This window comes from Rhea americana, unplaced genomic scaffold, assembly GCF_003343005.1.
Source record: "Rhea americana isolate MKP2758 unplaced genomic scaffold, rheAme1 scaffold_0, whole genome shotgun sequence".
In the NCBI taxonomy this organism is placed as follows: Eukaryota; Metazoa; Chordata; class Aves; order Rheiformes; family Rheidae; genus Rhea; species Rhea americana.
Genome location: NW_028185037.1, coordinates 2,881,912 through 2,899,569, shown reverse-complemented (window position 1 = coordinate 2,899,569; position 17,658 = coordinate 2,881,912). Strand labels below are relative to the sequence as shown.

General features: G+C 35.3%; 1 protein-coding gene across 2 annotated transcripts in view; it reads left to right on the top strand.

Annotated features, from left to right (window-relative positions):
• Positions 1–15,684, top strand: part of CIBAR1 (CBY1 interacting BAR domain containing 1) — a 24,131-nt gene extending 8,447 nt beyond the window's left edge. Inside the window, exons 4-8 of one of the 2 annotated variants that reach the window (XM_085306743.1) lie at positions 235–336; positions 4,467–4,571; positions 5,674–5,787; positions 8,142–8,261; positions 14,861–15,684. In XM_085306743.1, coding sequence (XP_085162869.1) covers positions 235–336; positions 4,467–4,571; positions 5,674–5,787; positions 8,142–8,261; positions 14,861–14,965 — 546 coding nt within the window. In that variant the 3' untranslated portion in view covers positions 14,966–15,684. Of the gene's footprint in view, positions 1–234; positions 337–4,466; positions 4,572–5,673; positions 5,788–8,141; positions 8,262–14,857 lie in introns of both variants that reach the window. The other variant, XM_085306665.1, reaches the window with a different exon arrangement.
• The last annotated feature ends 1,974 nt before the right edge of the window (positions 15,685–17,658 follow it).

The following is a 17,658-nucleotide window of genomic DNA, read 5'->3' as shown; positions in this document are numbered from 1 at the left end:
TTTTTGTCACATTTTAAAATCTAGTCTGTGATACAGACTTGTGCAAGTGCTAAACTCTATCAGTCCCTGTTGACTTCTCTTTCAGGAGATCACAGGAAAACAGGAAAAGATCACTAAAATCTGGTTTTGTTTAAAACAGAAGTTTTGTTTGTTTTCTAGGTAATCCATATATGAAGAAAAACATATTTCATATTATCCTAGATTTCAAATATGTCCAAAACATTTTACTTCCAGGATGATCTTAAAGCAACCTTAACGGCCAAGAATCGGGAGGCCAAGCAGTTATCTCAACTGGAAAAGACACGTCAGCGGAATCCATCAGATCGGCACATTATTGTATCCTCTATTTCTAGTGACTATAAGAAAAGATTTTTTTTAAATTTCACAGGAATTAAAGGTAGAGTGTTTAGAGAGTAGTATGAAAGGAATATTCTTTGCAGAGCTCTTTTCTATGTCGATTTTGCATCTCAGAGTTTGTGATAATGTTGCTTGTAATAGCTGCTTTATTACCTACTCCTTTTTTGACTGAAAAGAAACAGTGAAGTATCTGATGTATATTTGAAAGAGAGGTAGACATACATTGCATCTAGGATATTAGAAGTTTTCTAAAACAAGTCTAATCAGACACTTCCTTTTCTTATTTCTGCAGATTTTGTGTTTTGTTGTTTTTTCTCTCTGTCATTTTGGTAGTTATCATTCTTCCTTGTACCTAGATGGGATATGAATTTCCTCCAACTGTGAGATTAAGTACGACAGAAAAAGCTGCAAGTCTGTTAGCAGAATACTCCACCAGACTACTCTTCCTCCCAAAAGACCAGTGACCTTCCATAGTATACTATTCTGTATCACAATGAAAAATTAAACCTCTGCAGAATTTCCATAAAAATCACATAAAAGATTCAAATTCTGAAACAATCAGAATCTACAAAATGTCAGATTTAAGGTCATCAGGGCAGTCTTTGTTTAGTCCCCTTGCACCCATATATTATGATATGGCAGTTAAGTAAATGATCATATGCTTTTTTTTTCCCTTGCGTTTTGGAGTTAGACTCAGGACTGTGTAGTGAAGCAACCCAATTTGCACCATCTCATCAACTTTATTTCAGAAATGAGAAGCAATATAGTGTTTGTTTGGGCATGGGACTTCACAAAGAGACAAAATGGCTATGATGACGAAATGTTACCCTGAGAATTGCATTCTATTTTTGTCTCTGCCAAAGAGTTCCTATGTAATACTAATCAATCAGTTAAAGCAACGGATGACTGACTAGTGTTCCTCATGTAATGAATACACACAGATATCAGCCTTAGGGTTGGAACTTGAGCTGTGATGCAGAGTTCTCCTCCTTTAGAATTAAAGGAGTAAATAATAACACTAAGCTATTCTCCCTGAAGGAAGACTGTGCCCTTCCTTCCTCTCCCTTCCCCTCCCTCACCTCTAGTAATTCCCAGTTGATTTCACAGATATATTGCTGACATCTAGCTTGTTTTTTCTTGTTTCTTTGCTGAGCTGCTTCCAAATATCCTTCTCTAGTGTAGTTTCTTAGAACAGCTGTGTTTTCTGTACTGAAGACTTTGCCTGAAAACTTACTAAATCTCAGTAGAGTCCACTTTTGCATATGCCCAGAGGCACCAGATGCTATACGCTCGTATTTTAAAGTGATCAGAACAAAGTACAAAAATAGTATAAGGGGCAGGAACCTGTTGTGTGACTTTGTTAGGCTTCCTTGGGCCTGGAAGAAATAAAACACTATATATATATAGCACTATAAATGCGCCCTTTGCATTGTTAGAGAAAGGAACAGCCTCGGTAGAGTAACTTATATGGCAGAACTTGTGGTAAAGAAATTCTGCTGGGAGGTGGAAACAATGCATTTGAGCATTTGTAGACTGAAAAGAGGTCACATTTCTTTGGGGTAAAACTTCTTGTCCCCATCTTCTTTACTGGTGCCCTGCACAGTGTCCGCTGTCTAGCCTTTACTTTATGGCACTTCAGTCAGTTTCTCTTCCACGCTGCCTGGGTCCCAGCTAAAGTAATATTCAGAACAGATGTTAGCTGCAAGATATTAGATGCAAACTTAATTCCTATACCTGCCACCCCCCATTCACAGAGATGTAACATTTAATTTATCTGAGCTAGGCTGGAATATGTTTGTTTGCTTTTGGAGAATGTATGTGGGTAAGCTTTTTTGGGTCTGAGAGAGGCTTGACCACATTCACTGATGATAGCATAGCTGTTAGGTCCCGGTCTTGGTTCTGTTTTTTGTGTGCAATTGTAAAATACCAGCAATTATCAACTTTGGCCATGCTTAGCAAAAGATCTGTACTTGGTCCCACATTGCAAGTCTGTATTACAAAAAGTTGGGGTAGTAGAGCTTTGCAAAGAAAACCTTATCAGATTTTTTTTTAACGCAAATACATTTTTAATAAAAAATCATGTTCCAAAATGGTCTACCTAGGTTATCTGAATTAAAAAACAAGCAAACTCTCAGTCTAAGACAAACACCTGTTATGAAATATTTCAGCCTGAATGCTCGAATTCTGACAAAGTTATAATAAATTGTAAATATCATCCTATAACAAGAAGTTTTAGACACTTTAATAATAGCAGCCTCTATATATGTAGGTATTTTCAAATATCTGAAGTAAATACCTCACAATAKATTAAAAATGAATGTGGAAATAGCTATTTTGATAATGAATATTGATCATTATTTTGCCATTTTTCCTTAATTATATTTCCAGTCACAGGTTGGTATTGCAGAAGAGAAAACATCAGAATAAAATCTTTAATTTCAAACTGCTATTCTGCAAACTCTGCAAGTTCTGAAAGTTTAAACATTTTACTCTACAGCAAACAAAATTCCTTTCCCAAAGCATCAGCATGCAAAATCTGCCCAGTCTATTTAAGATGGATCAAGAAGATACATTTCATTATCACAGAAAAAACATGTAGTATTTGCATGTCTAATGACTGCTTATGCATAACAGCTGCTTTCTTTTAAAAAGAGCAAATGATTGTTATAATTGAGAATACACAAAATGTCTTGTCTTGGTCTGTTTCCCTCCTGTTTGGGGGGAAAAATCGAGAAAGGGAAATGAACAAGACCAAATTCAATACTTAAGATCACTACCAGTTTTGTTTACCCAGTAATGGCAGAATTGTGTCTGTGCAAACTTTTAAACTTTGGAAGGAGATTTTTTTCAATCCTGGAATAGTAGGTTAACAGATTTTAATCAAAGGAAAAGAAGCAACAGAGTATGTGTTATGCATTAGGTTCCAAGAGACAACACTAAAAAATAGGTCATGGGAACTGGGCCCATGGAATCTGCTTCCCTGCCACAGCACGTGTAAAGAAGTTTTTCTCCAAGTTGCATTGTTGGAGAAATAGGAAGAATCCAACATTTTGATCATAGGATCAATTGCTTGATGCATACACTATTTTCAGTTTCCAGGGCAGAATAGATTCCTGAAGATACTCACTAACAGAGCTTGTAATTAAAAACTGTCTTGGCTAATCCATGATGTTTCACTGTCATTTTATGGAAAATACTGAAGACCCAAATGTTGCAGTCTTCAAGTGCGAACTCTTACATCTTTGTAAGAGTACACAGTTTTTAACTAAAATAGCTTCAAGATCTTTATTTAAATGGTACTGTGTTGTTTTTTATATATCTAATAACTGTATCAAAATCCATGTCTTTTATGCTTTTTATAATAACAAAACAAGACAAAGTGTATCAGCATTTTGTATTAGGGATTGGTTGGTGTGTCTTTTTCCCAGTGTCCTATTGAACATACTCCAATTTTTTTATAAAATAAATGTTTTAAAACATTTTTATAAAATAGCCAAAATATTTTTGGATCTGAAAATGATACTGACTCTCTAGTCTATCGATACTTACCAGCAAAGTGCATTAGTTCCAACTGCTATATAGTCCACTGACTATTTAAATAGTCTACAAAGACCAAGTTCAGCACTACAAAAGATTTGTTCTACAGTGAGTTAATCTACACTTAGAAGAAAGAGTGGTCTCAGCCTCTCATCCACCACTCTGGCCTGCGCACTCCTGCCCTCTCTTTATAACAGCTCTAGAAAACTATTAACTTTTTTGAAGGGTAAACCTATCTGCATGGTTAATTCCCTGAACCTAGTCACTGTGTAACCAGGTAAGGTCAGGAGTAGCGTAGTGGAATTAGCAGATGAGCATTGCAGAAAATGGATTGGGGCAGCAGGACCTTCCCTATTGACTGGAGCTAGTCATTTTTCCTGTTTCATGTTGAAGACATGACAGTATAGAAAATATTTATTTGTTTATTAAGCTATAAGCAAATATGCAGATACAGTAACCCAGACATCTAATATTTTGAAAACCCAACTTTAAAAGTTTTCGTAGTAATTACAGCAAATAACTTTGTATGTGTCAAATACAGGACAGATTTCACCTTTCTATTATTTTATCAGGCTGAAAGTGAATTGCAGAGAGCTTCACTGGATGCAACTCGAACAACTCGGCAATTAGAGGAGACCATTGATAATTTTGAGAAACAGAAAATAAAGGACATAAAAGTATGTGTGCTCACATTTCAGCATATGACATCACATTTCATCTTGCATCTTAAAATTACTATAGTTACTCTTTGGCAAAATTAATGTAACTTAGCATTTAGTTAAGTCTATGTAAATATAAATTGTATGATATTCACAAGTATTTCCTAATCAAAAGAGTATGAAATTGCATGCAATTACAAAATGAATTATTCTTCCAGTTTTATCGGCTTCAAGATTTTCCTGGATTAGATTGTTTAGCATCTGCAGTGCCCAACAGTTTTTGTGTTCTACTTTGCTAGTAGTTGCATTTGTTAGTTGAATGATATGTGCATTAAATCAGTAAAATAAAGAGTAAGAGTGATAAGTAAACAACATAACTGTCCATGCTGGAATTTGGTCACATTACTGGAATTAGTCTTACTGCTGCAGAAAGTGTCAAATGTTTAGTGACTGCTTAAGTCTCAAAGACTATAGCAATTGAGAAGGGCTTAAATTATGTGATCTCATATTTAACTATACAATTGCTGAAGTGAAATACTTTTTCTTAAAAAAAAAAAAGAAAATAAATATGAAAGAATTAAAATGAGTTAAAAAACAAACAAACCCACTAGTATTTGGTGGAACATGAACAAGATTGTGTTTAGGAGACACCATTGTAAAGGGAAGGATTTTCCTATACATATATTAAAATTATTATATTATTATATTTTATATAATTATTTCTAAATTAAATATATTTTTAAAGTTTACAGATAATTTGTTCCAAAAAWGTTAACGGTTGCTATCAGTCAGGCAAAAGGCAGTGAATGGTTTTTGCAAATAGATTTTGTGATCTCCTTTCATTTTCTCCTAAGAAGTGTCCTCTTTGCTTTTCAAGTGTTTATTTAAAATTTAGTATGAATTGACAATTTGGTAAGTGACAACTGGATAAGTGACAGCCCAACTAACACTGTATTTAAATTTTAAAATTCAGGTCCAACTTCTTACTACAAAAAATACTTGGTTTTGTGCGGTCATTTGTATAATAAAAGTATCACACACACAGTTCAGTAAGTTCTTGTATTTGAGTAGAAATGTACTTTACTGCATTAAGAAATCATTTGTTTTCGTTTTCTTTTAGAACATATTTTCTGAATTTATAACCATTGAAATGTTATTCCATGGGAAAGCTTTAGAGATTTATACCGCTGCCTACCAAAATATCCAGAATATTGACGAAAATGAAGATTTAGAGGTAAGAGTAATTAAGATTTACTTTTCRATTTACTTAATACACAGTCATTTTTTCCACACTCTGAGCTACGTATGTTCCAGGCAAAAAAATGAGGTGAGCAGAACAATCTGTCATTGTACATTGAGCCATTTTTGCACCATTCTAACAAGGAGTTTACAGACCATACAAGTTTATAAACTCAGAAATTTTAAAGGTAGATGAGAACAGCAGTGACTATCTAATCTTTTGTACAAAATACAGATAAGAGACTTTTACTAAATTAATTACCGCTCCAAGCCGAGTTCAGTTACAGTTATTAAAAGACAGCTTCTAGGATTACTTCTGAAGTAAATCTTGCTATAAAGATGCACAGTAAGAGAGAATCTTTTCATTACTCTGATAAGATGTTCTAAAGACTAATTACTCCATTAAAGATCTGTATTTTCTTTCTATTCTGAATTTTGCTGTTTTCATCCTGCAGATATTGTTTATTAGGCTGTTGCTAGAGTGAAGAGACATTTGTTACCATTTTTTTTTTGACATGTGACAGCTTGCCTTCAAGTCACCTTTAGTCTTGAGATACAATTCTCATGGACATTGGACCTTTAAACTTACTATTATTTAAATGGATACTGTGTGCATGTATTCAGTTTGTCAAGGAAATTGGACCATTCCCAATACTTCTRTCTTTTGTAAATCTTACCAGTAATAATATTATTTTTCCATGACATTGTATAGGACTAAGGATAGCTATAGTCAATCAATGTTCAATCAATTCAGTCATTTACATGATTCTTCAGTGAGGTCACATTTGTGACCCAATAGCTTTCTCTTTTGTTAACTTCATTTAAACTGTGCCATGTCAATGTTACATTATTCTAGTTACATAGTTAAAATACCATGTATCACTGTATCAAAAAAAAAACCCCTCTAAGTCAGTATTGTATCTTTTGAAACCAAATTTCTGACTTAATAACTTCTGTTAATTTGACGCCATTTACTTCTCAAAAAATATTGACTGGTCATAATTCTACCATCTTCCTTCAGTTTATTAAAAAATTCTTGCATCAAATACTGTTTTCAATATCAGGCTGCTAGTCCTATAATTTACTATTTGAATAATTGAAAGAATTAGTAAATACAATGAAGACTGCATTTTCCCCTGTATTTAAGACTTTTCCCAAATTGTTCTTGAGCTGCATATGTCTCKTAAGCATTTCAGGTGAAATTCTTGTGACGTAACTGTGATTGGCAGCAAAGATTTGCTGGTGAAAGTGCAAAGCAATTCACCTCCCCCCAAAATGGACAGCCTGTCTGGGGGTTATCATTTCTAGCTGGGATTGATATTTCTAGCTCAGCCTGAAACTCAGCTGCACATCTAGACTAGGCCTGCCTTATACTACACAATATGTGCTAAGACTTCACAGAATCATAGAATCAGTAAGGTTGGAAGGAACCTTTGGAGATCATCTAGTCCAACCTCCYTGCTCAGCAGGGTCACCTAGAGCATATTAGACAGGGTTGCATCCAGGYRGGCCTTGAAGATCTCCAGAGAAGAAGACTCCACAACCTCTCTGGGCAACCTGGTCCAGTGCTCTGTCACTCTCACAGGGAAGAAATTCCCCCTCACGTTCAGGCGGAACTGCCTGTGCTTCAATTTCTGCCCATTGCCTCTTGTTCTGTCACACAGGACAGCTGAAAAGAGTTTGTCCCCATCCCGTTGACCCCCTCCCTTCAGGTACTGGTACACGTTGATCAGATCTCTCCTCAGCCTTCTCTTCCCCAGGCTGAAGAGGCCCAGCTCTCGCAGCCGTTCCTCATAGGGCAGGTGCTCCAGCCCTCTGATCATCTTTGTAGCCCTACGCTGGACTCTTTCCAGTAGCTCCATGTCTCCCTTGTACTGGGGAGCCCAGAACTGGATAGAGTACTTGAGGTGAGGCCTCCCCAGGGCTGAGTAGAGGGGCAGGATCACCTCCCTCCACCTGCTGGCAACACTCTTCCTMATGCACCGCAGGATACCATTGGCTTTCTTGGCCACAAGGGCACATTGCTGGCTCACTGTTGCAGATTTACATCCCCCCAGATGTAAATCACTGCTAGGATTCTGCATTCCCACAGATCTCTGAAGAATGTACACCTGCACCACGTAAAGGTGTTGATATGTGTGGCATGTGTCTCAGGGTGAGGGATGTCTCAAGGAAGTTACTTCTGCTAAAAGTGATCCCAAGTGATCCATCCAAATTGGAGCTGATACATTTCTACAGCAGGGTTTTGTTACAAGCGCTGCATTTCTTTTAAAGAGCTTTAGGCCTGTAGACTGTTAGCTTGCAATCTGTATCATTCCACCAAAAACACAGTTTTCTTCATCTGAACAGGTTTTTCGGAGCTCACTCTATCCACCTGACTATCAATCTCGCTTAGATATAGTTCGTGCAAATTCAAAGTCCCCTTTGCAAAGAACTGGCTCCTCAAAATCTTCATTGAGAATGCTACAGGTAAGAAAAATTAAATGCTGAATCATAGTAGGAAAAGAATGTCTTAAGCAGAGCCTTAGCTAATGTAAATATATGCAATCCACTATCTTTAGTCAATTTAGGACAGGTATAAGAGGTAAAGGGACTTCCAAGCCTATAGAGATCCTATTAAGCTTTTAATAATGCAGACCAATAATAGCTGTGCAAGCAGCATTGTTTAGTTTTGAAGACAGCCATTTCCAGTAATGTAATTTCCTTCAGTAACAAACTGTGAGTTCTTGCAGAGCAGATGAACACTAGGAGCTTCTTAGAAATTAAAATGATATTCTTTAACTTTTGCATAGTTAGTGACAGGAACCACCAGCTGCACAGTTCAGACTAGTAATACATTCTAGCAAAACAATGACCTATACCCTTCCCTTTATGCTCCAGAAATTCAGAGCAGGTGAGGGAAACGGCTGGAGTAAGTGCCACAGTTTTTGAACTAGCTGCCTTGCAAAAGTATTTGACTCGTTTGCAGCAGTAAATTTGCAGGCGTTATCTCAAAATGGCTAAACTATTTTTCTTTATTATAGTTTTAATCCAGTAAGTAATATTATTCTTACTGGTATACCAGGAAAAGACAAGATGCCCCAATTTAAAATGCATCCCACCTTTCTGTTTTGGATGCAGTCACACACTGTTTGCCATACTAAAAAGTTAGTTTTCTTGACATTACACACAGCATTACCCTTTCTCTGCTCACAAGTCATACTGGATCATTACAGTTGAATCATTCTGTTGCTGAAAGCATGATTCATTCCATTTCAAAAAGATGAAAGAATGCAGTGTTTAAGTGCATGAAGACAAACCTTGACTTTGAATAAGCTGCCCACCCTCAGAGTCAGACAAGTAAATTTCAAGTACTGGCTTCCTTGACTGTAACTAATCAAGAAAGAGCTTGTTACTAAAAATCTAGAAATACCCAATTTCAGTTAAATACCATCAACGTTATTTTTGGTGAAAGAACAAATGCCATAAATAAAAGGCTAATAAACCCCCCATAACATGAAGATTCATGCACTGGATGTTCAGATCTATAGCATCTTGTTCTATGAAGTCATAGTAAAAGGCAGTGCTGAGGTCCAAAGCCAAATTATGAAACTGTAGTGTGCCCCAAATTGAAAGCCAGATCATTCATTCTCAGAACACTATCAAAATTCTGATAAGGCATGCAAACCTTTCTCAAAAAGGTTTAGTTGGATTCACTGTGGTACAATGTATCAAAATGGCAGGACACTATTGTTCAGGACTGGGCATCTCTTAAAGTACTGAGTGCTGAGTACTGAGAACATAAAAGTTTTTACCTTTAGATTAAAAAGTAAAACCACACCTGCRTTGTTTATGACTCATTTTTCATATGTGAGATCCCTACTGGTTTTCTTTTAGGCTTTTTATTTAAACCAGCCAGTGAAGCTATCTTATCATCAAAGTAAAAATTGGCTACCTGAAAGGTATGCAAGTGACAGTTTCCTTTACTTCAGATGCATTGCCTGAAGACAGTGTAGGACAGCTACTGTGAAGCGTCCAATTTCTTCACCCCCCAAAAATATACATTGTAATTCTACAAATTCATAAAGAGTTCAGCTGTTTCGATAGTCTCTTTGGTAAACAGGTACATGCCTACTTCAGTCTAGGAATAAGATGACAAGTCAACCTTAGGTAAACTGTTGTGGTTGATTTAAAAGAGGGGAAAAAATAGGCATTGAGACAGGGTACCTCTAAAAAAAGCAGCTTTATTAGGTTCTGTCATTCAAAGAACTGAGATTAATGACAGTCTACTTGTTCAGGCTGACCAAAGTAAGAGAGTACATGGAAAGAGATTGTTTTTTTTCTGTCTCATGGTGCAGTAGGGTCATGATCTTGAAGAAAGGTTTATCAATTCATTTTTGAACACCAGAGAAAACTGGTTATTACCTGCTTTGAGAACACCCTGTAGCGCTGGAAAACAGTATCAAGGGTAGTAGAATCTGTAAGTTACTCTGAGGCACCATAGATAGTTATATTTTTTGGACTCTGTAAAAAACAGGAATCTGAATGTATCGCACTGAGATTTCTCCCGGAGGTGATAGAAAATTCCATTTTGGCTAATATACAGGTTTATTGTACTTTTCTCCTGGGCACCTCTTTTGGCTATACATTTTGGACGTTAATGTTCTCTTAACCTTGTATTTGAATACGTGAGAAGTAAAGGGAGTTATCTAGAGCTAGAGGGAAAGCACTACACATTTCAAGATAAATGTCACCTTTATCTGCTATGCTGTATGTCTGAAGAAGAGAATCAGAGAGCAGAAGAAAAGAGGTGGAATACCTTACTTACCGTGGACAGTAGAGGGCAATAAAGATGATGCAGGCATCCCATTCACCCTCTCACAAATAGCCTTTTTTAATTCAGCAAATAGTATATTGTAGTTAACTGCATCAGTATCTGCACCTTGAAACTAGGGCCATAATCCCTAGATTATATGTCCTGCTACCAAATGTCCTGCTACCAAATAATGTTGTACTGAGCAAAATCTTCAGTTGACTTGTCTCACATCTTATGTGGATCTTACACTTCCGAAGTTTCCACATCTGTCTAGTTTCATACTACATAATGATCTTCTACTGACCATAATGCAGTAGTTATGAATTTTCAATTTAAAGCAGTTAGAGCTGGAATATGCAAAGATCACTTACAGACAAGAAAATTACATACTTCTGGTATTTTTAGTTCAGTCTTCATAGAATCAGTAAGGTTGGAAGGGACCTTTGGAGGCTCCACAACTCTTCTCCCTCTTGATTTTCATAGTTTTCAGCTTTCACTCAGAGTAGCTGAAGAAATTGAATTCCTCTCATCATAGCTACCAGTCATCGTTTACCACACAGTACTATAAACCAGAAGGAGAAGAGCAACAGGCAGTCCTGCTAGGAAGGGTTAATGTCCCAAGCTGCACTGACAGTAAAACCATAAGACCTGTATTTTTTCACTTCTATGCAATTAAAATGATTAAAAGAGAAAACATTAATGTACCAGAAACAGTATCAAGCTGTTATTCATAGGGTGACTCCCCATTGTGAGAAAACCTTTTGGGGGGGTTGGGGATTTTGTTTTTTAAACATGGAACTTACAGATATTTAATTTTACACACATGCTGAAAATCTAGGCAAGTTTTCATGACAATCCTTAGCAAATTCCTGCATTTTGTGTTTTACTTACTTGGCAATTTATCTTTGGTGTTTCATTTTACTGATTCAGATTGGTATGCTGTTTTTAGCCAGAACTATAGCAAAAGAGAATTCTGTTTTCCAAACTTTTTAAGGCATTTTAGATCAAGGTAAACAACACAATTTTTATCTACCTGCATTTCATATAGCCAGCTGTTTTGCATTTGCCCTTCTAGAACAGCAAAATCCTAGAACATCACGAATGAAACAGTATGCCGCCAGGTATTCCAGCACTGCCTGCTGTATAGGACAGGAGGAGAACATGGCTTAAGAGAGACAGACTTACCACAGATTCCTCCATCTGACAGAAATAGCCAGATTGCCATCCTTTCTGTAGGACATGCAGCAAAATACGCAGCTAAACAGCCTGGGCAACGACAGTCATACAAAGACTAGAGAATTCATTTTCACATGAAATTGCTTATGATTAGAAGCAAAAAATTATCTTTTTTTTTAAGATCAAATTATTTTTCAGCATCAAGTAATGTAAGTAACATTGGTATACTTCAGCTTTATGGCAAAGTAAAGGTATTTGAGTCCCTAATTTCCTTTATCATTTTCCGTATTTTGATCCAATTTAGTTCTTAGGTTAGTCATTTCCCAGACACCTTACTTCCACCAGTGACAGTATTTATTTAATCTACAGCTTGGTCAAAGGTAGTTGACTAACGAGCAGAGAAAGCTTTAAACCCCCAATAGCACCTCTTATTCTAGAAAAGAGGAATCTTTTATTCAGAAATGTAACTGAAGCTCTACTTAAGAACTTCAGATGCTCTTAAATAAAACACACTTGGAAAATTAGTCTGTCAGTTGAAATGAAGCTACCTTAACAGGCTTAATTTGCAGCACTTCCATTTCTCCAATTACAAATCAGTGTTGCTGTCTTTTTTTCTTTCACGGAAGGATAAAGGATTGCTTTTTTTAGGCACTTAGCCCAAAGTTAACCCAGTTTCCTCCAATGATTAAGTTAATATTCTGTTATATTTAGAGATGTGTAACTAAGTTAGTATTTGCACCAAGCTCAATTATCGGATCAAATTGTCTTTAAATATGACAGCATCAACAACCCTAAGGATTTTTCTAGTTCCATTATTTCGATGATTACAGTTTATGTACACACAAAAGCCTGTGTTACTGTTCCACATAGCTGTTCTACCCAGCTATACACTCCACGTAAATTATAAAATCTCAAAGTCAGAGTTTAATAACCAGCTTCTAAGAACTTTTAAAATAGGGGGCAAGTTTTGTCTTCAGTACTGAAGTCTACAGATATAAGCATATGTGAGAAAACTCAGGAATCATAACTGAAAAATTAGCAATTTCCTGAGCACACTATAAATGAGAAAATTCGCAAACATGGTGCGTAATGCCTACATAATCACTAGACTAATTGTGAAGCACTTTTGTTTAAGTACTGCTCCAAAGTGTCATATTCATACCTCTGTAAAAAGAACCAAGTTCTTTAAATGATGGAAATTAAAAGACGACTTTTTTTTTTTAAGGCACAAAGAACTCCCTTCATTCCTGGCAGTCAAAAGACATACTATTCTGCAAGGCTGGGTTATTGCATTTTACTAGAATCGTTGCACTATGTAACACACAATAAGTACTTTAAATGATATATGTGTAGCACCAAATCCACTAATGGCTCTACTCACACATAAAATAAATGAATATTTGCTGCAGTGGCCATATGATAGTGATAATGCAGAATATGGTAAAAATAATGATATAATAGATAATATGTTTGTGAAGATAAGCCGTAGAGAGAAGATTTTTTGAATTTAGGATTATTGGAAAACTTCTCAGTAGAATAAATATCTGAGAGTCTTCATTATGCAGCAAGGAAATTGAATTTCATTAAACAATATGTTATTTCTTGTTACTTTCCTATAACAGTTCTTTGTATTAGTAGTACATCTAATAAACACTGTAAGTGGCAGTCATTTTTTTGGATTGATGGAAAAACAGCCTTGAACTGAAAAGATTTTAAAAACAAAAATAACCCCAAAACCAAATCCAAGCCTTAGAATGATAAATATGTTATGTTTTGTATGTTTGTACCTATAGATATTGCTTTAATATCTTTCTCTTTTGCTTTACAAATGAAAATTTTATTTTCAGTGGAAAACTAAAGAAGCTTTGCTTAATTACAATCAATCATATTCCCATTTAATGGATATTCTAAATATAAAGAAAGAAAAATTATTTGAATTAAGCAGTATTGACACAAGAAGAAATGGACCAACTGGCCATAAATAAGTATAGAGAATCACAAAATTATGACCAGCATGGAAGCTAGTTTCAAGAAGTGTTAATTAAATGGTGCGTGATTGCTTGCAATAGAATTGACATGGGAGCTGTTCACACAAAACTTTTCTGTGAAACAAAAAAGGTCTGGTGAAATATGCCCCCCCCCAAAAAAAAAAATAGCCTCATTTTGGTCACTATGACTCATAGAGCTCATTACACTGCAGTAGGCTATACACTAAAATAATTTTAAGCTTCAGTTAAAGAAACAAATGGGAAATTAGTTTGCTGTTCATGAAATAAATGAGAATTGATTCTTTCAAAGAACTGCTGAATCTAAAATCATTTTTCAAAAGCATTCCTAAATGCTTTTCAAAAAGTATCTCTATTGGTGTAGAATTTGATGTTCCTTTCTAAAATAAATAAATAAATAAAAAAAAGCCCTGTATTCTAAGTTCTAAATGTTCCAGCTTCCTTGAAGAATACATCTTCAATAGGAATTAGCTGGGTCCCTCATTAGAAAAAAAGTAGTTTAGATGGCTGAATCCATCAGATGAGCTGAAAGCCTGTCAGCAGCCATTTCTTGAATATAACATTTGATGAACTGAAAAAGGACTAAGGTATTATTCTGAAGGGCAAGCACTGATGGGCAGGAAAAGTTCATACATAAATCAAGACACTGCTAGTAAAGTTTCTGCTAGTAAAGTCTCAAAAACAGCTTAGAGTAGCATAATGTTGGGTTTTTCATTTAACTGGAAAAGTTTGGCATCTTCAATTTTTTTCCCTGACACACATCTTCAGCTTGTTATCTGAATTGCCAACCCAAAAAGTACCTGACTTACACAATGTTGGTTTTTATCGGTACATAGTTTTCCCTTTATATAATAGCTCTCAGAACCGTGTGGCTTTTTTAGATTTTAAAATTCATTTACTGTATTTCTATTCTGTACTAGAAGATGAAGTAGCAAGCATTTCATAAACCCTGCTCCTCCTCTCCCTACCCCCTCCCTCCCCCAAAAACCCAGGAACAATGTACAAGTGCTTAGATTTTGAATGTTCACAGAACAGTTTTCCTTCCAGGAAAACAAACATACTTGATATATCTGGAATTGTGGTTTTAGCAGATTTCCAGCAGTCGACTAAGAAAAGATGATGAAGAAGAGGAGGAAGAAGATGAAGAAGAAGATGAGGAGGAGGAGGAATTAGATGCTACTAAGGAAGAGAGATAACAAAACTGTTCTAAGTCAAGAGGGGGTTTAACTGATTGGGAAAAAAAAGACTTCACCTAATGGCTTGTATGTATTGATGAAAATTTTCACTGAGATTGTATTTTTAAAATTCYAACAGGTGCAAGAATTTTGTACTAACAGTACACTGTTCTACAGATTAGAAATGATCAGTTTTGAAGAATGGAAATAAATCTGCTGAAAATGGACAATTTCAGTAGACAGAAAATGAAACATTTAAATACACTTCTATGTTAGATTTGTGTAGCTGTTATATTGCAGTCATGTTTACATAAACTTTCATGATGAACAGTGTCCAAAAACTGCACTAAGCTGACAAGCAGTTACGAATGTGGGAGTTTGCTTGTCACTTTGCCAATATGTTACCTGATTCTCTAGACACGCACACCCCTTGGATTGCCTTCTAGCTRTAACTGCCATTCTGGTTGTTCTACACCTTCAAATAACCGTAATACTCAAGAAATCCATTATGGCAGCAATCCTGCTACATTTCAAACCATGGCTGACAGAAAGCAGAGGGATAGTACTGTCTTCTCATTTTTATTTTCCGTGGGCTTGACTGACCTGATTTTTAATCGATTCCTTTACATGTATTTATTCATTCATGTACAGAATGAAGCATTAACAAAAGTATAAGGGTATGGCCAAACATCACTTTTCATACTGCTTTGCTTTTAAATAAAAGTGCCTTCATAATAAAATTAATTTTACTAATTGACATTTTATATACAGTTGAAGTTTACGTGTTTGACTAAAYTGGTTGATTCAGTTACCAATTCTATCAAGCACATCTACTCAAAAAGTGTAATTTTTAAAGTTTCAATCCTATTTGGAAATGATGCTTGCTCTTGTTCATTTTTGAATAGCATTGCAATTGTCTGCCAGAAAGCTGCTGCCATATTTTTTATCTCCAACTTTAGCATTTACTAAATGCAGAGATTCATAAATTTTAAGAAAAATGAACATTTACAAAATGTTTTTAGAAAACTAGAATTTAAACTGCTAACTAGGAGAATGATCATAATTTATAACCAAAATATAGGTTCTATTAAGGAAATAATGCAGGAAATACATTTTTAATGTTACTTTTGTCCATTGATACAAAGTATGCCAAGCAAGCTTCTTTTCACAGGTGAAAAAAAGGAGGGGGAGGGGGTGTTGTCAGAAGTTAATGTGAGAAAAATACAAATGAAAAATGCCACAATAGAGGGTTCTGTTTTAAGACCATAAAATAATTTGTATTGTCTAGTAGAACTACATAATTATGCTCACAGAAGTCCTGTTGACAGGGAGTAAAATAATAATGACTAAATCCTAAAAGTACCTAGTTAATTAATTTCCATCTAGTTCAGTGAGAGGGACACTCAGATACTCATGTCAGAACATCAGAATTATGATGATCACTTTACCATTTCATATTCAGTGAAGTCATGTAATCCATCTCCTGAGTAGATGGTTAGTATGCKGACTATACCAGGAGTTAGTATAGTCTAGATATAATAGGAAATTATTTCTGAACTCTTTCAAAAAGGAGTTCTGAGTAAAGGAGGAAGTAGCATTTAGATTAGATCCCACTACAAGATTAGTAGCCRGGGTACAGAAAGGGAAAATTTTAAGTGAGCAGCTTAAATTCCTTCGCCTTGTTTACTTCACGGAGAGTCCACTTTGGGAATTACAGAACTTACAGAAAGGGAGAAATAAGAGAGTTGGGCTGCTTTTTTATCCTGTGTAAGATGATTTAAATTTGCATGTTGGACAGACAAGTGACCTAGAAACTATTGACAAAAAGGAGATTAATGCATTTTAAAGACGGAAGAGGAATTCAGAATGTAATTATGGAATTACTCAAATTCCTTCTGACAAATACATTCAGTCATCTYATCAAAGAAATAGAAAAACCATATAGTAAGTTTTCAAAGCAAAGACTTATTTTACTCTTRAAACATAGGGAAGAAAAATTTTATACACACCTACCTGCCCCCTAGTACTTTCTCACACTCACCTTTACACTTAACCATAAATCAAGGTCAAAACTGTAATAGCTGGACATCACTGAAGCACCAACTCTTCACATGTAATTTATACAACAGTAACATTGCTTCAGTTTACTCTGAAGCAATATTTTGAGGTAATTTTTTTTGAAGAAGCAGCAGCCAGTCTAACATTCAGAAATACGGGCTTATATATATATATATATGTATATATATACACACACACACAAAACCTCCCTGCTAAGAGTTTTTTTTTTTTTTTTTGATGCAAAAAAACTTAAAATCTTGATAAGGGGAGAGATAAAAGTCTAAAACAGATATTTTTAAAAGTTTTAGGTCTGAAATTCTAAAAAGTCATTAAAATATTTTCATCAATATTCTTGAGATTTTCTACTAATTTCTTCTCTCATGTACTAAGAAAACCTGAACATGTAAGATACCTTTACACACCTCTCACACTATATATTGAATAAGCACATATTGCTTAAGTTTTGTCATCCCTGCACAACCGCTGCAGGAAAGAGAAAAAAAAARRRGGRRAAAAAYCCTTCTGTATCAAAGGATGACTTAAGAAAATGGAAGATATTAAATAATGCCTGGAAATACTTATGCAGAAATTTTTCCTGTCGGCTTAATTGCTTAGTGCAAGATCTAAAGGACTCTTACTAGTTCTTATGTATATTT